The following is a 26145-nucleotide window of genomic DNA, read 5'->3' as shown; positions in this document are numbered from 1 at the left end:
TGAAAAAGTTTGCGAAATAGGAAACATAAAGGAATGATGTTCAGGATTTGGTGGTAACATTTGGAAAGGAAAAATTGTTTCATGGAATATGACATTCCGAGGAACAATTATCTTATTGGTGTTCAGATCCATGAGTTTATACCCTTAATATCAGAAGGATATCCTAGGAATATACACTTTGTGGCTCTTGAATCAAATTTCTGTCTGTGACTATTTAAAGTTGATGCAAAGCAAAGGCAACCAAAAACTTTTATATGAGAAAGATTAGGTGTTTTATTAAAAAGCCTTTCAAAAGGGGATTTATTTTGAAGTAGAGGAGTGGGAATTCTATTGATTATGTGTGCTGCAGTAAGCACACAGTCACTCCAAAAAATTAATGGTAGATTTGCTTGAAACATTAAGGCTCTTGCAGTGCTAAGTAGATGTTGATGTTTTCTCTCCACAACACCATTTTGTTGTGGAGTTTCTACACAACTTCTCTGATGCAAAATACCATATTTATGATAAAATTTTGTGAGTAAAAATTTTGGTCCATTATCATACCATATAGCTTTAGCAGAAGAAGAAAACTGGTTTGCTATCATTTTACAGAAAGTTTTGATTAAAGATGACACTTCTGATTTAGCTTTAAGCATGTATACCCAAGTACACCTTGTGAAGTTATCGACTATAGTGAAAAAATATAAAAAACCAGAGTAAGAAGTAGTGCCAAAAGGACCCCATATATCACAATGGATCAAATCGAAACTTTTATTAGAATTACTTTGTGATATAGGAAAAGGAAGCCTTCTTTGCTTTGCTAAAGGGCATATGTCACAAACATTTGTACAATCAAAAGTGATAGCAGAATCAATCTGTTTGAGAGAATGTAATCTTGAACTAGATACATGTCCTAATCAACAATGTCATATATCTAATGGTTTGTGAGTAGAAGATAAAGCAAAAGGTGTAGAATTAAACTAAAATGAATTGCAGGTTTTAACTTTTGATGAAGCTTGAGTTAGATGGTAAAGTCTTTCTTTCTCAAGAGCAATCCCAATCATCTTCTCCATTGACTGGTCCTATAAAAAACAATGAGAAGCAGTAAAGATTAGAGAAAGATTAGATTGTTTAGTGAGTTTGGAAACAGATAGTAGATTAAATGAAAAATGAGGAACACACAAGACATTATGAAAAAATAAGGAATCTGACAGACATATAGTACCAATATGTGTAGTTGGAACTGTAGTACCATTAGGAAGATTTATGGATGCATTAATTGGTTTAGGTATAGAATGATATAAAAGTGGTGAGCAGATCATATGATCTGTTGCACCTGTGTCAAGAATCCAATATAAATTGAGATTTGGCTTAGTAGCAACAGAATTACAAGAAAATAAAGTTGGTTTAAGTGTAGATATCACTTCACCAGAAAATTGAGAGGTGGTGACAAGATTAACAACTGGTTGGACATTATTCTGGTTGGAAGAATTGGGCTGTGCTGAATTTGCAAGTGCCATTAGTTTATTAAATTCCTTGTTGTGCCGAGCACCCCACTTGTGCCAAACACCAATACTACAACTAATGCTATTGAATATATAAGAAACTAAAGCAATGCAGAAACTAATAATAAAAATTGTAAAAAGAACATGATAAGAAATTAACGAGGTTCGGTATAGAAACAGTTCTCTCCAATGTGGGACAAACAATACAAAAAATTCAAAACAACTTTTTATACCAATGTGGAACTATTCTACCAATGTGGGACAAAAAACAACAAATCTCCACCTTGACGATAAATTCAACAAAATTTTCAGTCATCAACATTTTCTGGAGTTTCACATCATCGGCACCTTCCAAAAATATTTAGACTTGCAGGATATTGATCAAGTCCAAACAATGTTTGAATTTGATTGTTGTCACAATCTTGGTTAACATATCTGTTGGATTTTCAGCTGTAGCAATCTACTGAAGAAGTATCTTGCCTCCATCAATAATATCCCGCATAAAATGAAACCGAACGTTGATTTGCTTCGTTCGTGCATGGTAGACTTGATTCTTTGCCAAATGAATAGCACTCTGGCTATCACAGAACTCAACAATATGCTTCTGAACAACTCCCAAATTTTCAAGTAAACCCTGCAACCAAATAGCTTCCTTAACAGCCTGTGAAGCTGCCATGTACTCTGCTTTTGTTGTAGACAAGACAATGGTAGACTGTAAGGTAGACCTCCAACTCACTGGACCATTAGCAAATGTAAAAACATATCCAGTAGTTGATCGACGTTTATCCAGATCACCTGCAAAATCAGAATCCACATATCCAACAACACATTGATCAATAGTATTATTTTTCTCAAATACTATATCAGCATCAATCGTATTCATAATATATCTCGAAATCCATTTCATAGCTTGCCAATGTCCTTTACCCGGATTATGCATATACTTGCTCACCATACTAACAGTTTGTGAAATATCAAGTCTAGTATAAACCATTGCATACATCAGACTACCAACAACACTTGCATAAGGAACCTGTGACATATACTTACGTTCCTCATCTAATTTAGGAGATAAAACTGCACTAAGTTTGAAATGAGGAGCAACAGGAGTGCTTACTGGTTTTGACTGCTCAGACATGCCAAAACTCTGTACTACCTTCTTCAAATACTATTTTTGAGACAAACTAACTCTTCCTCTCATTCTGTCTCTGCAAATCTCCATGCCAAGTATCTTCTTTGCTTCACCAAGATCTTTCATCTTAAACTCTTGATTTAACTGACTTTTCACCTTATTGATTTCTACCTTATTCTTTGAAGCTATCAACATATCATCTACATACAAGAGTAAATATATAAAAGATCCATGTTGTAGTCTGCGAAAATAAACACAATGATCATGTTTATTTCTGATGTACTTCTGACCCATCATAAACTGATGAAATCGTTTGTACCACTGTCTTGGAGACTGTTTTAAACCATACAATGATTTACCCAGTTTACATACCCAATTTTCTTTTCCAGCAACCTGAAATCCATCTGGCTAAGTCATATAGATTTCCTCTTCCAAATCACCATGTAAAAATGTAGTTTTTACATCGAGCTGAACTAGTTTAAGATCAAATTGTGCTAGCCAACAAAATTTGAATGGAAGAATGTTTAACAACTGAAGAAAATAGCTCATTATAATCAATGCCTTCCTTCTGTGCGTGGCCCTTAGCTACCAATCTAGATTTGAAGCGAACATTAATTGCATCTGGAAATCCTTCTTTCTTTACATAAATCCATTTGCAACCAATTGCTTTCTTACCCTTGGGCAGTTGGGCTAGCTCCCAAGTCTAATTCTGATGAAGAGACTGCATTTCTTCATCCATCACTATTTTCTACTTGTCTGATTCAGAATTCCTCATTACTTCTTCGAAAGTGTTAGGAACATTATCATCTACAACTGGAAGTGCATACACCATATCAGTATACTGAGTAGGTTTTCGAATTTCTCGTCTTGGCCTATGAGAAACAATTGATTCTTGTTGCTGTGAAGATTCTCGAATTGAAATCTCCTCTTCTTGTACACTATTTTCCACTGTAACTGAAGAGTTACCTTGTGTAGTCTCATTTCTCACTTGGTTTCCCAAAATTGTCTCAACCTCCACTTGTTGTTGACTACCACTGGTCTTCTCTTCAACTCGTGACTCCTTACGTATTGTTTTCTTCATCATCGCAAGTTCATCAAAAGTTACATCCTTGCTTAAAATCATTTTTTTTGTCTCTAGACACCAAAGACAGTATCCTTTGACTCCTGCACTTATCCCCAAGAATATTGCTTTCTTGGTTCTTGGATCCAACTTAGATTCTTTAACATGATAATATGTCATAGTATCAAATACATGTAAAGAATCATAATCACTAGCAGGCTTTTCAGACCATACCTCATAAGGTGGTTTCCCCCCTATTGCAGATGATGGTAGACGATTGATGATATGACACACATATCTAACAGCCTCAGCCCAAAACCTTTTGTCTAACCCAACATTAGACAACATACATCGAACTTTTTTCAGCAAAGTCTGATTCATACGCTCTGTCACCCCATTCTGCTGTGGTGTATCTCGAATTGTGAAGTGTCGAACAATACCTTCATCCTGACATACCTTCATAAACGGGTCACTTGTGTATTCACCACCATTATCTGATCTGAGCTGTTTAATCTTTCTGCTAGTTTGAGTTTCAACTAATTTTTTCCACTTAAGGAAAATATCACACACTTCATTTTTATGCTTCATAGAATACACCAAAACTTTTCTGGAAAAATCATCAACAAAAGTGACAAAATAATGCATACCACCCAACGAAGCCATTTTTGTGGGCCCCCATATATCTGTATGGATGTAGTCTAAAATACCTTTAGTCTGGTGGATTGTAGCGCCAAATTTCACTCTAGTCTGTTTTCTCAGAATGCAATGCTCACAAAATTCAAGTTTGCACACCTTTGCACCTTTTAACAAACCTCGCTTAGTTAATTGTTGTAAAGATTTTTCTTCTGCATGTGCTAATCGCATATGCCATAACCTGGTTGTATCTAAACCTTCATCTTTCTCAGAAACAACAGCTGCTGAGCCAATAACTGTACTACCTTGTAAATAATACAAGTTATTTTTCCTTATTCCTTTCATCACCACCAGCGCACCTGATTTAATTTTTAAGGTTCCATCTTTCAAAGTGATAGTGAACCTTTTAGATTCTAAGGCACTCAATGAAATTAGATTCTTCTTTAGGCTTGGAACATACCTAACACCAGTCTAGGTCTTAATAGTTCCATCTTGACATTTCAATTGTATTGATCCTATTCTAGTTGTTTTACAAGTATTATCATTTCTCATAAAAACAACCCCACCATCTAATTCTTCAAAATTATAAAACCATTCCCTATTGGGGTACACGTGATAGGAACAACCAGAATCCAAAATCCACTCACCAAAATAATGTGACGAAGATATTCCAACAAGAGAAAAATCTGACTCACTTCCATCATCATTGGCTATATTGGCATTAGAATGTGCTTTGCCCTTATTCTTCTGTTGTAATTTAGGGTAATCTTTCTTCCAATGCCCTCTCTCACGACAAAAGGCGCATTCATCTTTAGCAGGTCTCCCACCAGATTTACTCCTCCCATGAGATTTACTCCTTCGAGGTATACGACTCTGAGAACGTCCCCTTATTGTTAGTGCTTCTGTTGTTTCCTTATGGACCCTTTGATCCTTCTTTCTGCATTTAGTACTAATCAATGCAGCACAAACAACATCATAAGTAACTTTATCTTTCCCATACAATAAAGTGGTGGTCAAATGTTCATAATCATCAGAGAGAGAATTCAGTAACAATATGACTTTATCCTCATCTTTCACCTTTTCATCCAAATTTGACAAATCAGCCAAAATTTTATTGAAAGCATTTATGTGGTCATTAATCGAAATACCTGATTGATACTGGAAGCGAAACAATTTCTTTTTCAAATAGAGTCGATTTTCCAGACTCTTGGTCATAAATGTATCTTCCAATGTCTTCCACAATTTCTTTACAGATGTCTCCCTCATAACACAATATTTCTGATTTTTAGCGAGACACAGACGAATCGTACCACATGCCTGACGATTGATCTTTTCCCAATCTCTGTCACCCATATCGACTGGTTTATCATCCAAAGCAATATCTAATTCTTGTTGATACAAGATGTCCATCACCTCACATTGCCACATACCAAAATTATTAGTACCAAAAGTATTCGATGATGATGTCAAAGCCGAAGGGGTTGGGGTTCGTGTGGACAGAGTTTCTTCTATTGCTGCACTAGTTTCTGCCATCTTCTATATATTTAATAGCAACCAACAAAGCAAAAGGCCTAGGATGAATAGTACGTACCAACTGTGTCTACTCTATTTTATCCTATGAAATTCCACTTTGACTAGGCCAACCTCCAGGGAGCGACTGAGACGCAATGGTCTCTGAGCACTCGCTTAGACAAGGTCTTTCTTAGGCATCAAACGTGGAATCAAGGATCCTAACAGAGGAACACCTTTGTATCAACACTATTCAACCTAGCTCTGATACCAATTGTTGTGCCGGGCACCCCAATTGTGCCAGCCACCAATACTACAACTAATGCTATTGAATATATAAGAAACCAATAATAAAAACAGTAAGAAGAACAAGACAAGAAATTAACGAGGTTCGGTATAGAATTACCTACGTCCTCGGGCGCCGATGATCAATCCACTACTTCTTGATAAAGTACAACTTTGAGGTGTGTTTTACAAATGGAGAGTTGAGCTCTTTATATAGGTTCAACTTCAAGTCCAAAAAACACTTCTCTCCAATGTGGAACAAATAATATAAAAAATTCAAAACAACTTTTTATACCAATGTGGAACTATTCTACGAATGTGGGACAAAAAACAACATTCCTCTGGAGTGAAACAAAACTTTTGTTGCTCATTACTATTTTGATTGTAGATTTCTGGAGTTGTAATGACAGCATGAGCAGAAGCCTCATTTCTTCTTCCCTTTGGTCTATTCCAGCCAAGGGGATAACCATGAAGTTGAAAACACTTATCCACTGTGTGACCATTATAGCCACAATGAGTACAGTGTAGGGTAGATTTCTTTGGTTTGTCTTTGAAAGATTTTGGCTGGTAATTCTGCTGATTAAGTTGCTTTGCCATCAAAGCATGAGTCTCATTATATGTAGCAGAATTTGTAAGCTGCCTCTGACTTTCTTCTTGAAGCAGTAGAAAGAAAACTTTGGACATGCTTGGTAATGGAACCATTAGCAGCAATTGGCTTCTAATAGAGGCATAAGAATCATTTAGCCCCACCAAAAATTTGAGTACATAATTGGATTGCTGTCTGATTTGTAGAAAATTGATAAGTTCGCAAGTACATGTTGCCATCTTACCATATGTGCATGTTGGAAATGGCCTATAGCTAATGTACTCGTCCCAAAGAGTCTTGAAGGTACTGAAACATTTAGTAACAGAAAGAGCACCCTGACTAATGCAACTCAAAGATTTCTCAAGATCAACAGCAGAAACCACAAACAACAAGCTATTTCGTATTTATTTTGAAATAGAATTCATCAACCAAGAAAGAACCAGATTATTTGCCCTTAACCATGCTGTGCGTTTGACAAGTTGATCAGAAGGGGGAGAAGCAATCGAACCATTTATAAACTGTACCTTGTTCTTGACTGTCAATGCAATGACTATTGAATGACTCCATACAACATAATTCTCTCCATTGAAGATTTCTGATACTAACAAAGCACCAGGATTATCACTTGGATGCAGGTAATATGGACTCGATGAGTCATCTGAAGGTTTGACAGGAGATGAACTGACAAGAGGAGAATTTCCAGAACTCATTTTCAAGAATTTATTCAAGAAAATGCAAGAAACATAGGATCTTCAAGAGGAAAAGAAGAGGAAAAAAAAAAAAAAAATCCCAATTAGAATTTGTAATGCGGATTGCAAAATTTAGGAAAGATGATACTGCTGCTTCTTGTGCAAGAGCTCTGATACCATGTTGAGAATCTGAACTTGGTGAAGAAAACAGAGACAGCAAAACAGCATACTAAATTGTAATTGAATGAATGAATTTACATCAGACTTGAGTCCTATTTATATTACATCAAAATAACAAAATAAACTAATAACTAACTCTTCTAACTAATTCTTTAACTAATCTTTGCTAACTAACTCTTCTCTTCTAACTTCCTTTCTGTTTTAAGTCTTTCTTCTTTCCTTTTTAATTCCATGTTCTCAATATAAGATGGAATACTCCAACAGAGGGCAGCAATTGCCCCCCCCGGACTTGAGGGCCTTTGATTTTTTTCACCCCCTAAAATCTATGTTTTAATGTTCCTTAGAAAATTGCAATTGCGCTTGTAGTTTTTTTTTTGTAATTGAATATTTATGCACTGTACTGTTACCTGAGGAAAATTATTGGCTCTGCCATTGTTAGCAGTTGGCACCAACTAAAAATGAAGAGGAAATTGGTTAAGTTGGTTAGGACATGTGTAGTGGAGATGAATAGATTCTCTATTAAAGAAGAGTAATTTTTTTGAGGTGGAGTGGTTGTTAAGACAAGAGAAACATGGATTGAGGTAATAAAAATGATTTAAGAAAATTTAATTGGATTGAAGGTATAGCCTTAAATTGAGTTGAAAGGAGAAAAAAGATCTGTGTAGCTTAAATAATTGGCATAAAGCTTTAGCTGTTGTCGTACAAAAACTTATCGATGAAATTGCACATTTTGTTAACCTGACTTGAATCATCAGGACGATTTTAACTAAGTCAACACCACCATATTTCTTCTACCTGGCAATTATGGACTTAAAAAATTCAAACTGAATAACTGAATAATAGGCGTTGTTTGTTCATTCTCTTTTCCCTTGATAATTTTCTTCATAATCCCTTTCTGGAAAATGAAATCAGGAGAAGGTGTGTTTTTGTGCAGACAGTGGCAGAAGTGGCTGCTTGTCATAGGATTGCAAATTACTGCTGTATTGTTAAAGAAAATTTCAAAAAATATAAGCTGAAGTAAGCTGGTGAGTTTGCCCTTGTTTCTGGAAAATGGCATCCCCAAAGTAAAGGGTAGTTAAGATATCTTATGGATAGCATGCACTCTGCAGGGCTGGCTGTAACTGACAATTTTTCAATATAAATTTTAAGCTTTTCTTTTCCTACATATTGAACAGAGTTGTAGATACTATTACCTCTGCTTTAGTCATGTTTTCTGTCCTCGTCTAATTTTCTGTCAATTGATTCAACAGGAGATGTCACACGGCGCTTATGTACAGCAGCTGAAATAAACTTTTATTTCAGTAGCTTTTTTGAAAGGAGATCGAGCAGCGCCAATTATTTAAGGCCCAACAAGAACTGTAATTTATCCTCATGGGTTTCTGGTTGTGAACCAGGATGGGCTTGCACTGTTGGCCCAAATCAACAGGTTGACCTGAGAAATTCACGGGACATGCCTGTTAGAATTCGTGACTGTCAAGCTTGCTGTGAGGGTTTCTTCTGCCCTCATGGTATTACATGCATGATTCGTAAGTATTTGAGAATATTTATAATTCTGTTGACAAACCCATGTAGATTTTCTATGCTTCCATATCAGTAGGTCTAGCACTTACTAAAATTTCTGTTTTCCTTATGAAAAACAATAACTGATTCATTTTCAAGCTGTTCTTCTGCCATGGTAACTTGTTGATAATAGTTTCTCACCAAGTCATGACTTGTACAGTGCATCGTCTGTGTGTATGCATGTGTGAGTTCATTCATGTGTGTGTGTGCATGTACGGGAGTAGGGAGAAATGTTTAAATTTCATCTAGCATGTCATGATGCTGGCCATAGATGATAGATCTCAATTCCCAACTAGTATCGAAAAAGAAATCTTCTCCTAAGATTTTCTTCTTTGGGATACATTAGAATCAGATTTTGATGTATTGGATATTTCATTTTGAAAGTTAAATTGCCTTAAAGCCTCATTGAATGGATCATAAAATGAAAAAAAATTTCCCAAGTTGATCAACATGTTTGTCATCTCATTGTAAAATGGGTGCTTCACAAGTGACACACTCTGTCTGCACCCCCTATCATGAATGATTACTGCCATTATTCACTTAATTGCAGAGTGCCTGAAGCACTCTAGAGGACCTTTAATTCAATGACATGAAAAATGAAGCAATGCTTCAATTTTTAACCTTTCTTTCCGATATTTTTAAGGGTAGGGAGACATGAAGGATTGTGTGTGTATTTGTTTAGGCTCCTGAAACAACCTGTAAGTTGATGAGTTGACTTCATCTTAAGCAAATTTGCTGCAGTTACAGGATTCTTAGTGGTAAGGGCTTACTCTGAGGATGGACTGTCATGAGTTCCAATCCCGGGGGAAATGCTAGAATGGAGCTCATGATCCTTGATCTCATGCCTTTGGCTTGATACTAATTGACTATTTGTTTGGTGTGGATATGGTGGGGGTATTGTGAGGCGAACCCCCCCTTCCCCCCCCACAGAAACAAAAGAAAAAAATCCAAAAAAGAGGTGGACCTATTTCTTTGAGCTTGTTTGTTTAGCTTCTTGGTTTCCATCAGGTGGCGGCTCTTGTGGCCGTGCCCAAGGAGGGTTTCCGCGAACTTATCTCCTTGTTGCCACCTACTATTTTTCTGTATTTTGCAGAAGAAAGCAAATTTTCTGCAACTGTACATTTTCTGTATGTGTACATGCCAATGGATTTTATGCAGTGAAAAATGTTGAATAAGTATGCCTTTTGGTGTTCTTTTCCTACGGTCAAATATTTAAATTTTATAGTTATATATGCCTTGGTACAAAGATTGAATGATCCTGATTTTGATCTGGTCTTTTTTGTGCCTAAATGTATTCCATCTGTTAAGATAGTTCTAATATTATGGTTGAAAGGCCACGACTTCAATTTGTCTTATTGTGGGAAGTATGCTTCCCTCTCTTTCAGAAATTGACTGTTCTAATCTTATGAAGATAACTGTAACGACCTTGTAAATTCTACTGCTATAAATATGCTCTGATACCAATAATAATAACAACAATATCAACCCGAACCCAAAGTGGGGTACCGGGGGTACACCTTTCCATTAATACATACTACAATACAGCGGAAGCATAATATACCCAATCTTCATATACAATACCAGAGTTCTACTGTCTCCATAAACATGCATATAAATATTCCCCAAACAAAAATCCATCACATCCCAATGATACACTAGGTATATTCATATACATCACCGTATCTCCCAATTACTTACCCTGAACAAAACACTATCCACTCTTGCCCTGGAGAACTCTAGGCTTGGTTTCTTGGATTTCCTGAAATGTTAAAGATTATAGGAGTGAGACACCTCTCAGTAAGAAGGAATATATTATTATTAGTGTGTGGCTTATGAGTTTTAGTGTTCTAAAAATACATTCATTAAATAATTAACTTTAATTGACAAAACATGTAAATCTAAACTCACACTTATGTATATATAGTTGAAAACACATATTTCCTTTTCCAAAACATGCCGTATCATAATACATAATTCTCTGCAATAATTAAATCATCATATATATACATACATAAGGAATTTTCCTCTGAATGGACGTGCATACATCATCATGTAATAACCCTGCATGATCGGATTGTGCGGCCTGAAGGCGGGACTTAGCCATGGCTGACCCACCACCAGGCTAAGTCAAATCTAACGTGTCTGTAGTATGATTGGCCTACCGCAGTCAGGTCCGAACCCCGAGGCGGTCAACATCTCTTCGTAGGCCCAATCGACTTCCATTATCAACACTCTCCCTGAGTAGTGTGGTTGCATTGACTATCATCATTGCTACGGTACCGTGCTCTCAATCTGAATCAGTCTATCGGGGTTCTGCTACCATATAGTACAATTCATATAATATAACTGTGTAAAATCTGACATGTTCTCAATTTATTTTGTGTGAAATCATATCATATCATATCATATCTCGGCACACAGCCATATATAATCAGCTCACAGCCATTTGTATTCGGTACACAACCATATCACATCATATCTTGGCACACAATGCACACAACCATATATAATCAGCACACAGCCATATATAATCATATCATAATTCCAAAATTTTTGAAACATTTTCTCCAATCAGCATATATATATATATATAATACTCATGGGATACAATTTGAGTAATAAATCATACTTTAATAACTATCTGGAAAATATATACATTTCACTGAAAATTTAATGAATCATCATCTTCTAGGGTTTAATTAACTCAATATACCCATTTTCCCAAAAATATGCTTATAATAATTATGATCCAGAATCCCCATTTAAATACACCGGAATATCCAGAAAACATATAAATAATTTCTGTAACCACATTTTTATAATTTAAACGATTAAATTTCTGAAAATACCTGACATAATCTATTCCCTTACCTGTTTACCGAAGATGTGCCTGCAGGGATCCTGAAACGATGCCTGCAGCATTCGGAGCACAAAACCCTGTATACATATACTTTAGTTTAATCGGCTCGACCCCGGAATAATAACTATTTTAACATCCCTAGGCTCACACACTCCTATTAATCGACTAAATTTTAAAACAACTGACTTAATTTATTTTCCTTACCTCAGCCTTGAAGTGGTGCCTAGGATCGACAAATTACGAATTTGCTCCGGTTAACTCACTAAGAATTGCAGCCAGGATTCCGAAATGGTGTTTATTTATCAATTTGGCTGAGTTTTGGGGTAAAATTTGAAGAGAGAGAGAGAGAGGGAGGACCGCAGTCCTAGAGTGAGAGAGAAAGGGTTTAATTTTTTTAAGTAAAATGAATTAGATCCCTTTTTATAGGCTGCTGTCCCAGCCAAAACCCTCAACGGTTTGGTCTTTAACCAAACCGTTTTACCGTATTTTTACCTTTACACGCTCTCAGTAACTTGAAACCGTCGATGGTTTTCCTGAGCTTGCTAAAACCGTTGATGGTTTGGTCTCACCAAACCAAACCCACACAAAACCATCGACGGTTTTCCTGAGACTCCCAAAACCGTCGACGGTTTGTTCCTGTACCAAACCGATTTTCTCTTTTCTTTATTATTTTTATTCATTATTATTTTCCTGGTCTCTACAATAACCTCCTCCAAAACTCACACATATGATATTAAAATTTTAGAAGCTGCACTCATAGTGTTCTAGTTGTCGATGAATGAGAAATTGTATCTAATCGTGTCTGGTTACTGCCATTTGTCATTTGTTCTTGAAGCTTGTCCATTAGGTTCCTATTGTCCTGTTGCAACACTTAACAGAACTACTGGCGTATGTGAACCGTAAGTTCAGATTCTAGTTCTAAAATTTCCTGTGTCTCATGTTTTTGATTGTTCTACTGTTTGCACAAATAATTACTGATAGGCTTTGCAGATACAATTACCAACTGCCTCCTGGACAGCCAAACCATACATGTGGTGGAGCAAATGTTTGGGCCGATGTAGGTAGCAGTAGCGAGGTATTCTGCTCAGCAGGATCATATTGTCCAACAACCACTCAAAAAATTCCTTGCAGTAGTGGGTGGGTATGCGTATGCATTTTGATAGCAGTTGTACTTGATTATTGCCTTCGTTAGTTACAATCTGTTTTGTTACACATTTTTTGGGAAGCTAGTTTGGATAATTTAGAATTTGATCCCTATCCAATTATTGTATGCTTTTTTGATAACTATGTATTGCGCACTAGTTTGGACACTTCAATGGTACACTTGGGGTGTATGCCTGTCCAGGTGGTGTACTTTGGAGGAGCATACAAGCCATGTATAGCCTGGTGTATATCCCAGGTGCTCACACGAAGTGTCCAATAATCACTTTAAATTATATTCACCTCTTGCTGCTGTTATATTCTTTTAAAAATGTTATGTGATATTTTCTTCATCCAATTCCAGGCATTACTGTAGGATGGGATCTACATATGAGAAACGTAAGTTTTATGATTAATTTTGACTTGTCAGTTATTATATGCCCAATAAATGGATGCATTTCTCCCTATCTGATCTTAGTAGAAAAAAAATACGTTTGCAAAATGTGTTCGCTTAAAATTCATAATCCTGAATTTTGGATATTTAAATAAAGCTGTTGACCTTTACTAAATAATTTGCAGGGTGCTTCAAATTGACTTCGTGTAATCCAAGCACAGCCAATCAAAATATGCATGCTTATGGGGTTATGCTTATAGTAAGATACTTCGTTTACTTTTTGGACCAAAAATTCGTGTCTTGTCTTGGCTGCCTTCATAGCTACATATCATTAGTTGCTCCAGAAGCCAAGCTATGCTTTAACAGACATCATTAATTGTTCATTACTGTAGATTGCTCTCCATTGGATAATGTTCCTGTTAATCTATTTTTGTAATCATAGAATCTTGGTTCTACAATATAATGCAGTGAGATGTTGTGAGTGTAAATATTTGTTTTAAATATTTTAGCTCTACTCTGCACAGACGTATTTGTCTTTTGGGTAGTTATGAGTTCATGATGTTGCAATGTCACAGATCTGAATTCTGTATCGTGCGTGAAAACAATTCACAGAAATTTAAATCAATATAATTTTAAAAGCCAGGTGTTATATACAGATCAGAACATAATTGAAGAATGTTGTGAAAATTGAATGCACAGCGGAAACAAATGATCTCACAATGCAGCGCTCAATAGTGAAATATATAGAAAACACAATCACGCAAATTATATGAAAGTAATAAAACAATGACACGAAGAATTACATGGTTTGGAAATGCCTACATCCACGGGAGCAAGCGGCAGTGTTTTTCACTATCTTCTTGTCCAAAGACATGAACATTACTGAGTTACTACATATACCATGTATATATAAGCCTCTCGGAGGTTTTCCCCCCGAGACCCAACCCATACAACTTCCCAAATTCAAAATTCGAAAAACCAATGCTGACCTACCGAGCCAAACCGTCGACGGTTTAATACCGAGAGCAAACAGTCGAAGTAACAGCACTAAAACAGTGGACTGTTTCTTGTCATCTTGACAAAACCGTGGACGGTTTGCTCCTGCAAACCACAGCTGTTGTTTTCTACCATGTTTTCTCATTGTACATGCGTTCCACTCAACATATGAGCCACATATTACAACAAAAAACAAGTTTTGGGTTTATTTTTCACAACTTGAACTAAAAATAATTCATATACTCTATGAATTCCATTTGAATTTTGAGAAGGGCTGTGACTTGGTTCATAAATAAGCCTAATATATTCTTACTGGACTAAATGCTTAATGTTAAGATTTTATGATTTCATATTGGGGAGTTTCCAAATGAAGAACATTTATTTTGGATATGATCCATGCCGTCAAAATGGAGGCTGAACACAACATCCACACCAATGCTGATGTGAAGTGGCATTCTCTTTGGTTTCAGCAATATGTATCTGTTTTCACATGTACGCACAAACATGTGCACCCGGTCATCTATTTCTGGTTTGCAAACAAGTAATGCAGTCATACAGCCTTTTTTTTTCGTATTGTTAGTGCTGCATGGTATTAGAACCCTTCCTCTTTATTTTTATTTTCACTATATTGAGATTGTGTGAGGGCAGTAAGGTGTTAGGAATGCAAATTCAGAGAAGTGTATGGCTTGAGGCAATTAAATCACTATCTTTGAAGTGATATTTGCTCCTGCCAGGATGAGTTTACTGCAGGGTGTACTGCAAATTGCTCCTGGGATAAAACAAAACCACTAGAAATATGTAGAGAACAAACAAGAATTCTCTTTCAGAATTTCTCCAGAAAGCGCAAACCTGACCAACAAAGGAAGTGAGACACTGAGAAAAGAGAAAATATAATGTAATACACCTATCATTAACATCTTATTTTTTAGAATTTGAAGAGTTACTACTCAAACCATTTCAAAACAATATAACTATTTAATCTAAATATAAACTGGCAATTATTTTCTGACAGTTGTGGTTTAAACAATTGACATTATTTGAATTTCATTGCATCTTTTTTCAAAAATGTTTAAAAAAAATTAATTTTATCTTCTCATTTTTGTCACAATATTTTACTTTATTCGTGCTTCTATTAATTTGTTATAATATAGATATAAATATCCATATATAATATTAGTTTATTTATTTTTTAACTAAATGAAAATTTTTTCTTTGATTTCAAACATTAACTTTTAAACACTTTAAGTTATTTAATTCTGATTGAATTTAATTTCTATATGTAATTATAGAAATTTATTACTTTTAAGAATATTTGGTCTTACTTTTAGAGCATACGAATACTTGTGTCAATAAGATGATTTACATTATCAATACTTCTATATATAGTATACAAATTTACTTTTTTAAGGAATGTTTTTGTGGGAATTTTATTTTAAAAATAAGGGTACTTTTACTTACAAATTGACTTTCTTTCAAAAGATAAGGATATTATATATAATATAGCTTCTCATTTTTTCCTCCAAGTGTCAATTTAGCTTGTAGTGTAAGTGTTGCCCTATAAACCCATTTAAATCTTCCAAAACATTCCATGTGGTACAAAGGTTCTATTTGCAACTACAAGCACTCCTATTATGTTTGCATCTATCCTAGCAATAGATGCACAACCCATCCAAGCCCTTTGCTTCCTCAAGAATGTACTTAAAGACCTGCGGCAAGCTATCTCTGTAAAGATCTGTTCCCAATGCAGAAGCGTTGAATAGTATGTGACCTTGCTTATATGTTATACTCAACAGCCTAGCTAAAAGCTTAGGATCAAGGTTATTTGGTTAATTTAATCATAAACTTCCTTTGCTGCTTAGGGTGTGGAACAATTTTCCTTTAGGCATTATTCGACTTGGAAACTGCATCAGATGCTCAACCTTGGCAGCAATCTGTGGCACTGGACACTCAAATACACATAGTTTGGAGACTAAAACACATTCCATTGTACGCATTTTTGTTCTTGTCCCACATGTTCTATAGTTTAATCTTTGGATGGAAAAAATTCCATTAAAGGCTAAAAGAATACAAAAGATAACATTCTATAATTTATATTTCTATATATTTATGATTTCTTGTTTGAATTTCACTTATATTCAATAAACTAGTGAGATGTAGAAAATGCTTGCTTTTTCTCGCCAAAACCAACTAAAGCAACCAAGATGATCCAATATTTGTAGCATATCATTTAAGGCATTAATATATAGGATTCTGGGGTCAAAACATGTGAATCTATATCTTTTTAAGAAGTTTGCTGATGGAAAAAATGAATTCACGGACACGGTATCTGTTAGTTCTGCGATGGCTGTGACCATTACTGTTTATGCGGAGCGTTGCCATTATTTTAAAACCATGCTAATGAGTTTTGCTAATCTTTGGTTCTATGGTTGTGAAAGCAGGAAACAAAGAACTGAAGATCATTTAAACATTCTGGACTCATCTATTCACTATTTGCCAAACATTCTGTAGTTCTTTATTTAAATAATTAAATTCAAAGGTTTGCTAAAAGCCAAACTGCTTATGGTTCTCAAAGTGTTTCTGGTTGGGTGTTCTTTCGATGTGCTACCTTATTTATGTAAATACCAACTTTATGCTGGTTTCAATTTTTCTGGTTTGTAATTGCAATTTTTAGACTAATGGCGATAAAGGGCAATCTGATATGATTGTGGTCCCATACTTTGTTAAATTTAAATTTTATGTGTTAGTTCCAGCCTCATATGATGTGGTGTCTCTAGTACATTAGAAGGCAAATAATTTCTTAGAGCTGCATTCTGCTTGGTGCTTTTGCAAGAATTATTCAACTTAAATTGTCCAGGCCAAATTAGTGGTGGGATCTTAGGATTATGATTTTTTGGACAGTTGTTTTTGTGGGATCAATGCATTGCAATCATCTTGGGCAGGGTTGACTAATGATGGCTTTGGAAGTGCCATGTGGCATAAAATATTTTATTTTTTGCGGAAGATGTTGCTGGAAACATATTGCAGCTATCTTTGACGCATTTATGAGTCAAATATTCTTTTGTATATTTGTTGGTGGGGAAATTTTGTAGTGAGTTTGTATTCCATAGTCATACTAGTTCTTTTGCTATTTGCCATGGATTTGCCCCAACATTTTTTTCACACGACATGGTCCTTCTTTGGTTATTCCTGTCTGGCCTAACAGTCTTACCACACTGGTCACCCCTAAAGCCTCCTGAATTTGGTTCCAACTTACGATATCTTACAAATTGGTGCAAGTTTCATTCATTAGTTGAATAATGTAGGGTTCTTGCCAGTGTGTCATGGGACGCAGACCTCAAATAATCAACTTTCTTTCTATTGGTTCAGTCTTATCTTATGATCATATTCTGATGATCATGTGGGCATATACTCAGGTAAGCATCAAAGGCTGTGCTTGTGCAGCCTAGGGATTTGACTGGGCTTGGTCTCAAATGTTAGTACTGGGGGAAGTCCATATGGGCGGGCTTGATATACATAAGTGAGCTCCAACTTGACCCAAGAGCTTTAAGCCTTTTGTCTTGAGTCCAACCATATATATAAGCACCCATCATCCACTTAACTTTTCCAATGTTGGACAAACTCACAAGTGGAATTCTCAACAATCTTCCCCTCACTTATGAGTTCCAACCACTTCCCCTTGAATGGAAGCCATTCTTGATTACCGCATGTCATGCAACCAACTAGGAGCACTTAACCATGAGAGAGATCACGAAACCATGGAACCCACTCATCTACGAGATTCGCATCTATAGGATTCACCGCTCCTCTTCTATGGGATCAACATACGCAAGAACACATGCATGAGCACTTGAGCCCAATGCTAGCCATGATCTCTGATACCACTTGTTAAGACTAGGAGAGTTTTCAGTTGCAGACTTGATATACATGGGTGAGCACCAACATTGATCCAAAAGCTTAAACCATTAGAACTTGGGCCCAACCATGTATATAAGCACCCATCATCCACTTAACTTTTTCAATGAGGGACAAACTCACAAGTGGAATTCTCTACATAAAATAAAACAAGAAAGGAAGAGAGATGGGGAGACCCAGCAGCCGTGAGTCAGGAAAGATGAAAAATGGGGAATCATAAAAAAGCAATGCAATAATATGTGAAAGAGTTTCCTTGGTGACATCATTATTCGCTTATATTGTTTGTTAAAAAATTTAAATTTCTTTTATTACTTTCAAGTGCCATAAATTTTCCTTCCAGACCCTGTTTTGTTGGATCCTGGTGCACTGAGCTGCCCTTATTCCTGACGCTCTTTGTTTGCCAATGCAGGCTGCATTATGTACTGTGTTACTCATTATTTACAATTGTTCTGATCAAGTACTCACCACACGGGAAAGGAGACTGGCCAAGACTAGGGAAGCAGCAGCAAGAAGTGCAAGAGAGACCGCTCGAGCACGTGAAAGGTGGAAATCTGCAAAAGAGGCTGCTAAGAAGCATGCAGTTGATTTGCAAGCTCAATTATCACGCACATTTTCTCGTAAAAAGACTGTTATGCAGCCAGAGGAACTTAGGATTTTGGGTCAAGCAAAATCTGAAATAGATGATGAGTTATTACTAACAATGCCTCCAAGTTCTTCAAGTGGATTGCAGCAACCATCTGTTGAGTTGAAAGGAAAGAAAAAGGAGCGAGGTGACCTCATGAAAATGATACATGAAATTGAAGATGACCATGATAGTTTCAAAGGTTTCAATATGGAAGTTGGGGACAAGAATTTTGAAAAGAACATGCCAAAGGGACAGCAAATGCATACTCATAGCCAAATTTTCAAGTATGCATATGCGCAGCTTGAGAAAGAAAAAGCTTTGGAGCAGCAGAACAAGAACCTTACCTTCTCAGGAGTGATTTCAATGGCTACTAATACTGAAATCAGAAAGAGACCTGTGATTGAAGTTGCTTTTAAAGATTTAACCCTTACTTTAAAAGGGAAAAACAAAGATCTTTTGAGGTGTGTAACTGGGAAAATTATGCCAGGACATATTACTGCTGTCATGGGTCCCTCAGGGGCTGGGAAAACAACATTCCTATTGGCTCTGGCAGGGAAAGCAACTGGATGCAAGATGACAGGCTTAGTTCTTATAAATGGGAAAACTGAATCAATGCACTCGTACAAGAAAATCATTGGTTTTGTTCCACAAGATGATATTGTTTATGGAAACCTCACAGTGGAGGAGAATCTCTGGTTCAGTGCGAGGTGCAGGTATGGCACATTTTTCTTATTTTTCCACACCTACTACAATTTATTTTATTACCTTCAAATTTATTTTTAAATTGTTTTTGAGGCTAAGAAATTCAAAGTGTTCTGCTAGACTGCCACAAAAACAATTTTTGGAGTTATAAAAAATTCATGGCACACAAATTTTTATTATATGAGCTATTATTAAGGATAGTTTTGCTTGGTTATTTCAATTTATAGCCATGAATATCCCCTATGTTAAGTGCAAAACCCATTCATTGTACACAATTTTGAAGAAACGTTTAAATGAAAAAACTTAAAATACCTACTTTAACTTTTTGAGTCGTTTGATTTTTTATTCTTTTGAAAAATCTAGCAACATCAAATCCTAAGTTTACCTTCTATTTAAATATGTGCATCTAGTTTCAATTTTATTTTCATAAAATTTCCATACTGTAGTTTAAGATCATTCAATTATATCAAACTCTTGTAAGACTAGTAACTAAGATGTGTGTGTATGTGTGTACTTTAAGAAGATTCAATTTTATCTAACAAGAATATACTTGCTAGTTTATTCTATATGGAATTTTTTTATGCATTAGCTTCTGATATCTAATTCATTTACTGCTAAATATAGGAATGATAGCTTTTAGCCAGTTAGAACTTTGACCTACATTAAGCGTATAGACTAATTAAACTTCATTAGACCTTTTATGCCTAGGTGCGCTGTATTGAACTACTAAAGGATATTTTGTTTGTAAATTGTGAATTATACTTGCTTGAATTGATTCTTTTTACTTTGCTCCTTATTGTGTAGTTATTTCTCCTTATGCATCACTTGCCCGTCAGACTTTTTGTTTAAATATATTTTGATTCTAGTTTGTATTTATCCTCAATCATTTCCTAAAGTTTAACAAAATGGAAAAATAAAAAATTTGACGTTTTATACTCATTTCCATGATTTTTAAAATGCAAGTAATATGAAATAGAAATTTCTGTATTTTGAACTCTTGAAACTTTAACCAAAATCGAAGTTTTAGATCTTAACCATGCGTGTCTCAAAATTCCCTCTTTATATTCTCTTTTATCCTAGTTGATATCTGCACTTCAGTTCTGGATTTATGTATGGGTCCTGTTACATGATGATGTTTACTTTAGATTAATTTTCTTTTTCTTTTTTTTTTTTATCTGAAAATTATAATTATATAAGATCAAAATGGATATGTACAGCTACACTGGGCATACCCAGGAGAGAGGAGCATTTAGCTCCATCCAATCAAAGTACTATCTACAACAATGAACAAACAGAACAACATCAAACCTGGGCATACCCAGGGGCCTTGAGGCCAAAATAACTACAACTCAAAAATTCAACAAGTGACTACAATCAGTCACTCCAGAAAAATCAGAGCCTATCAACCAATCAAGTGCAATAGGAAGGGATTTTGTCATACACAACTTGATAAATTTGGGTCTAGATCACTTTGACAATGGCATTCGGTTGAGTAACAGGCCCCTCAAATTGCTTTTTGTTTCTAAAATGCCACAAGTAGTACACTGTATTGGCCAAGCAAGCTTTGTTAGCTACCGCATGTAGCCATTTAAGGCTAGCCTTGATAGTTGACATACTTCTAGAAATTCCCAACCAGCCCCTAAGATGGTTCCAAACCATTGAGGACAGCCTGCATTTGAAAAATAGATGCTCATTTGTTTAATTTTCTTGCTTGCATTATTCTTTGCTCTTTGGCTTTAACTTCTTGGTGCATGACAGATCTCTGCCAATTTTTTCAAGACTGTCTGCTCATTTTTTTTTTTTTTTTGGTAATAAAATTCCTGATTACTGAAGACTGTCCGCGGGCTTGCCAAAAGCAGATAAGGTTCTTATTGTTGAAAGAGTTATTGAGTCTCTCGGGCTACAGGCAGTACGGGATTCTGTGGTTGGAACAGTTGAGAAGCGAGGAATTTCTGGTGGCCAGCGTAAGCGAGTAAATGTTGGCCTGGAAATGGTCATGGAACCCTCACTTCTGATCTTAGATGAACCCACATCTGGGCTGGACAGTTCATCTTCTCAACTACTTCTCAGAGCACTTAGACATGAAGCTCGTGAAGGGGTAAATATCTGCATGGTGGTTCACCAACCAAGGTAATTGCTAAATATCGTATAGAATTCTGTTTTTCCCACCCCACCCCTTTTTTTTTTAATTTTTTTATTTCTATTTTCATTTGTATCATCACCATGTAGTTCCTTATGGCCTTTGACAAGTGCGACTAGTAGATTAGAGGTTGTACCATCTTCTCTTATATTTGAGTGCATCATGCCCATTGAATTTTTATTATCACATATTTTATGAGAGGATATGTGTTATGCATGTGTAGAGGCATCCATTTTCCCCCCCTTTTCTTTTCTTCTTTCTAATGTTTTCAAGTGGGAATGGCTTTACATTATGGACCATCTACACTTTTTAGTTACAACACCAGGGATATTTTAAGTACTTCAAATGCTAAAACAGTAGAATGTTGCATGGATTGAGCAGGCTTAACTGCTTAACTGATACTCACGGGCTATTATCTTCATGAATCTGAGTGGAATGTATGATGTATATCAGGATGGTGGTTTGTAGTTCTAGTTATAGTAATTGGTAAATTTTCTGCTTCAGCTATGCATTGTTCAAGATGTTTGATGATTTATTACTTCTAGCAAAAGGCGGTCTTACTGTGTATCATGGACCAGTGAAGAAAGTTGAAGAATATTTTGCAAGCCTTGGGATCATTGTCCCTGAGCGAGTGAACCCTCCAGACCACTTTATTGATATTCTTGAGGGTATAGTGAAACCAAGCACAGAAGCACATGTGAGTTGTAAAGAGCTCCCCATCCAATGGATGCTTCATAATAGTTATACTGTACCCCCAGACATGCAAGAGTATGCTGCTCGATTTGATGTATCTGTAATGGATGCATATCCTGCGAGTGGAACAAACGTTGCTGCTGTGGAAACTGTGGACCGATCTTTTGCTGGAGAATTGTGGCAGGATGTAAAGTGTACTGTCGAGCTACGTCGAGATCATATGAGGCATGTTTTCCTGAAATCCAAGGACCGGTCTAATAGGAAAACTCCCGGTGTATTCCGGCAGTACAGATTCTTCCTTGGGAGGTAATGCTTCCACATCTCGTTTATGTACATCCAAAAATTATGTTTTGCTGTCTCAGAAGAACTTTTTATCTGCGAAGTGCAAGGGTACCTTATTTTTGTATATTGCTTTTTAGTAATGTCTTTTTAGCAGTGAATTATGAATTTATGATATGTAAAGGGCTTAGTTGAGGTCCGAGACTCTTGATATATTTTTCAATATTTTTTTATAAAAATTTTTGCCTGTGGCAGATTGGTCCAAATATTAGAATGGTGGGGGGCCTGGGGGCTCTAGTATCTTCAGGAAAAAAATGTTTACAGAAATTTGTTTTGCTTCAGGTAGTAGGCAAAAACCTGAATTTTGAAAATGCAATGACAATCATTGTTGTGTTGTCTGCCCCTGCTACTGGTTGAAATCTAAATGGGTGGGGGTTGTGCATTTGTGTACTTTGACTCAATTTCTGGCTCCTGATTTTCTTTGCACCAATGACCATTTCAGGGTTTGTAAGCAGCGACTGCGAGAAGCTAGAATACAAGCAGTAGATTATCTGATTCTATTACTTGCTGGAGCTTGCTTAGGTTCACTCACTAAAGTCAGTGATCATACCTTTGGGGCGCCTGGGTATACTTATACCATCATTGCAGTTTGTAAGTTAATTGACCTAGTTGCCCAATTATTATATTTACTATCTACATAATTTGCTCAGTTGAACCAATAGATGCACCTGCTCCATCCAGAACTTTATAAACTACTTTACTCATTTGATAAATGAACTTTTATTTTTCTTTAGTTTCTTAATGTAAGCATACATTAAGAGCAACAGGAATTTTAGAATAAGGGTCTCTGTAGATACAGCTCATGCTACCTAACATATATTTTACAATGCATTCTTCCTTAACATGTGCCCTTTATTAATTTGAGTAAATTGTTATTCCTTATTTCAGCTCTTCTATGCAAAATTGCGGCTTTGAGATCCTTTTCTCTGGATAAACTACAGTATTGGAGAGAGAGTGCTTCTGGCATGAGCAGCCTGGCTCATTTTCTATCCAAGGATACAATTGATCATTTTAATACAGTGATCAAGCCTGTTGTTTATCTCTCTATGTTCTATTTCTTCAACAACCCCAGGTCCTCCTTCATTGATAATTACATTGTCTTGGTCTGCCTTGTATACTGTGTAACTGGTATAGCCTATGCATTTGCCATCTTTCTTGAGCCTGGTCCAGCTCAGCTGGTGAGTAGTGGGAGTTCACGTTAAATAATTCATCTGCTTTTAAATAGAAATTTCCTCTTTTACTTCTTGTTTCCACTTATCAGTTGCTTATTGTTCTTCCAGTGGTCAGTACTACTTCCTGTCATTTTCACTCTCATTGCAACTCAGCCAAAAGACAGCAAATTTATGGAGAATCTAGCTAACTTGTGCTATCCAAAGTGGGCTTTGGAAGCATTTGTGATTTCAAATGCTGAAAGGTATGGCACACCTGCCCTTTTGCTGTGTGGAGGAATTTAGTAATGTACATTGATGAAGATGCAACAAACTCTATTGAAAAAAGTTCCAACTCTAGCCATTTATTGCTTATGGAAGGTCCGAATTTGTATGTGATCAGAACAGAATGTGTTTTGCTTCACACTGAAATTTTAACCATACTGCTGGATTAGGAGATGAATCTCATGTTGGAAAGAATGCTAAAAATTTCAAGCAGAACTTATTACTATATAGAATTTTCCTCACTAGTCCCCTAAGGAGGGCTTGTACCATTGAATGAAATTGCCAATGTGTCCTTAATTTGCATTTTGTTGTTTTTGTTCATAATTAATTGTTGAATTTTCATTTGGCTATTCAGTATCTTGTCTAGACGTTCCCACAGGAAATTAGCAACATGAAACAAAAAATATATTGATGAATTTTCATCCCCATATCTTTTTCAGACCACATGCTTTGTCTTGATTCTTTTGCTTTTGTGCACGATGTGGATTTCACTAGGCTTGTAGTGGGTCTATACTTGATTGATGCCATTTCCTGATTTTTGTTTGTTTGGTGGTTGGATGACTTAGTTCTGATTTTATTTGTAGTCATCAATTTATGACTCAACATGTCATTCAACAGATGAGCAATTGAGCACAAAACTTGGCGTGGGTTTTGAATTCCGTCTCAAACTTGGCCTTCAATTTTAGATGCATGCTCACTGAATTCAGTTAAGCCCAAGTGAAAGTGTTGTGTTTGTACATATTTGAGTAAACATTGGATGTCATATTTTTAAACACCCAAAGCCAAATACATGAGTCAACTGGGAAATATACATGTATACATACATATATGCACTCATATATTGGAAATACTGTCTCCTTATCGTCTATAATTATAATATATATCAATTAGTAATAATCTTCTCATTTCAGGTACTATGGAGTGTGGCTGATAACCCGTTGTGGTTCTATGTTGAAAAGTGGCTACAATCTCCATGATTGGAGTCTTTGCATGTTCATCCTCATCCTCAACGGTATAGTCAGTCGAATCATCGCTTTCTTTTGTTTGGTGAGCTTTCAAAGGAAGTGAGTTAAAACACTTCTTGTATGTGCAAAAGCAGAAATGTAGTTGTCGTGGGGTGCTCGTGTGCATACCCAAACCTTCTGAGAATTTTTGAAGAAAATTTGACACGTATTTTCACACAGTTTGCAACCAGTGGTTGCCATTAAAACGCATGTTATGCAAATGAGTAGTAAATCTGGAGCTTGATGGGCATGGCTGGTGAACTGCTGAGGCTGTTTCTGGCAGCTGCTAATTAATTTTTACCCTTTTTCTATAGAGAGATGGGGCTGCCTGTGAAGTGTAGAGATTGAAAAAGATGGCCGCAAGATGCCTGGTGATTCTTTAATTTTTAAGATTTTGCAAAACAAATACCTCCATAATGTAATTATAATATTTAAGAAATCATAATAGTTTGCGTTTGAAGATCGAATCCTCGATTTTTATTTTATTTTGCCTAGCAATTGATTCAGCTAATATGTAACATTGTAGCTGAAAGTTTTGAACATGGTGCAAAATTGTTTCTTTACTCGTATATTTTGAGATCCCGGATTTAGAGTTGTATTAGATTTGAATAAAATATAATATAAACATGTATTAAAATTTATTTAAATCTATCCAAATTCAAATTTGAAATTCGAAATCCATGCTTCCACATCAATGAATTTGAGATTTTTACTTTTGTTTCATTGCTGAAAATTCCACATTTATTTGACAATTTACAATTTTTGAATTTTTATTTCAGTGTTTTGATA

The 26145-nt window shown here is 35.9% G+C and overlaps 1 protein-coding gene across 3 annotated transcripts in view; it reads left to right on the top strand.

Annotated features, from left to right (window-relative positions):
* Window positions 1-25820, top strand: part of LOC131165397 (ABC transporter G family member 28-like) — a 34636-nt gene extending 8816 nt beyond the window's left edge. The window contains exons 3-15 of one of the 3 annotated variants that reach the window (XM_058123143.1): window positions 8809-9084; window positions 12814-12877; window positions 12969-13115; window positions 13483-13517; window positions 13698-13771; window positions 18830-19758; window positions 21581-21877; window positions 22392-22886; window positions 23362-23510; window positions 23808-24097; window positions 24200-24333; window positions 25264-25364; window positions 25671-25820. In XM_058123143.1, the coding sequence (XP_057979126.1) occupies window positions 8809-9084; window positions 12814-12877; window positions 12969-13115; window positions 13483-13517; window positions 13698-13771; window positions 18830-19758; window positions 21581-21877; window positions 22392-22886; window positions 23362-23510; window positions 23808-24097; window positions 24200-24333; window positions 25264-25364; window positions 25671-25690 (3011 nt within the window). In that variant the 3' untranslated portion in view covers window positions 25691-25820. Of the gene's footprint in view, window positions 1-8808; window positions 9085-12813; window positions 12878-12968; window positions 13116-13482; window positions 13518-13697; window positions 13772-18829; window positions 19759-21580; window positions 21878-22391; window positions 22887-23361; window positions 23511-23807; window positions 24098-24199; window positions 24334-25263 lie in introns of all 3 variants that reach the window. The other 2 variants (XM_058123144.1, XM_058123142.1) reach the window with 2 other exon arrangements.
* The last annotated feature ends 325 nt before the right edge of the window (window positions 25821-26145 follow it).

This window comes from Malania oleifera, chromosome 10, assembly GCF_029873635.1.
Source record: "Malania oleifera isolate guangnan ecotype guangnan chromosome 10, ASM2987363v1, whole genome shotgun sequence".
NCBI lineage: Eukaryota > Viridiplantae > Streptophyta > Magnoliopsida > Santalales > Ximeniaceae > Malania > Malania oleifera.
The sequence above is the reverse complement of the archived record's forward strand: the minus strand, read 5'-3'. Positions and strand labels throughout refer to the sequence as shown.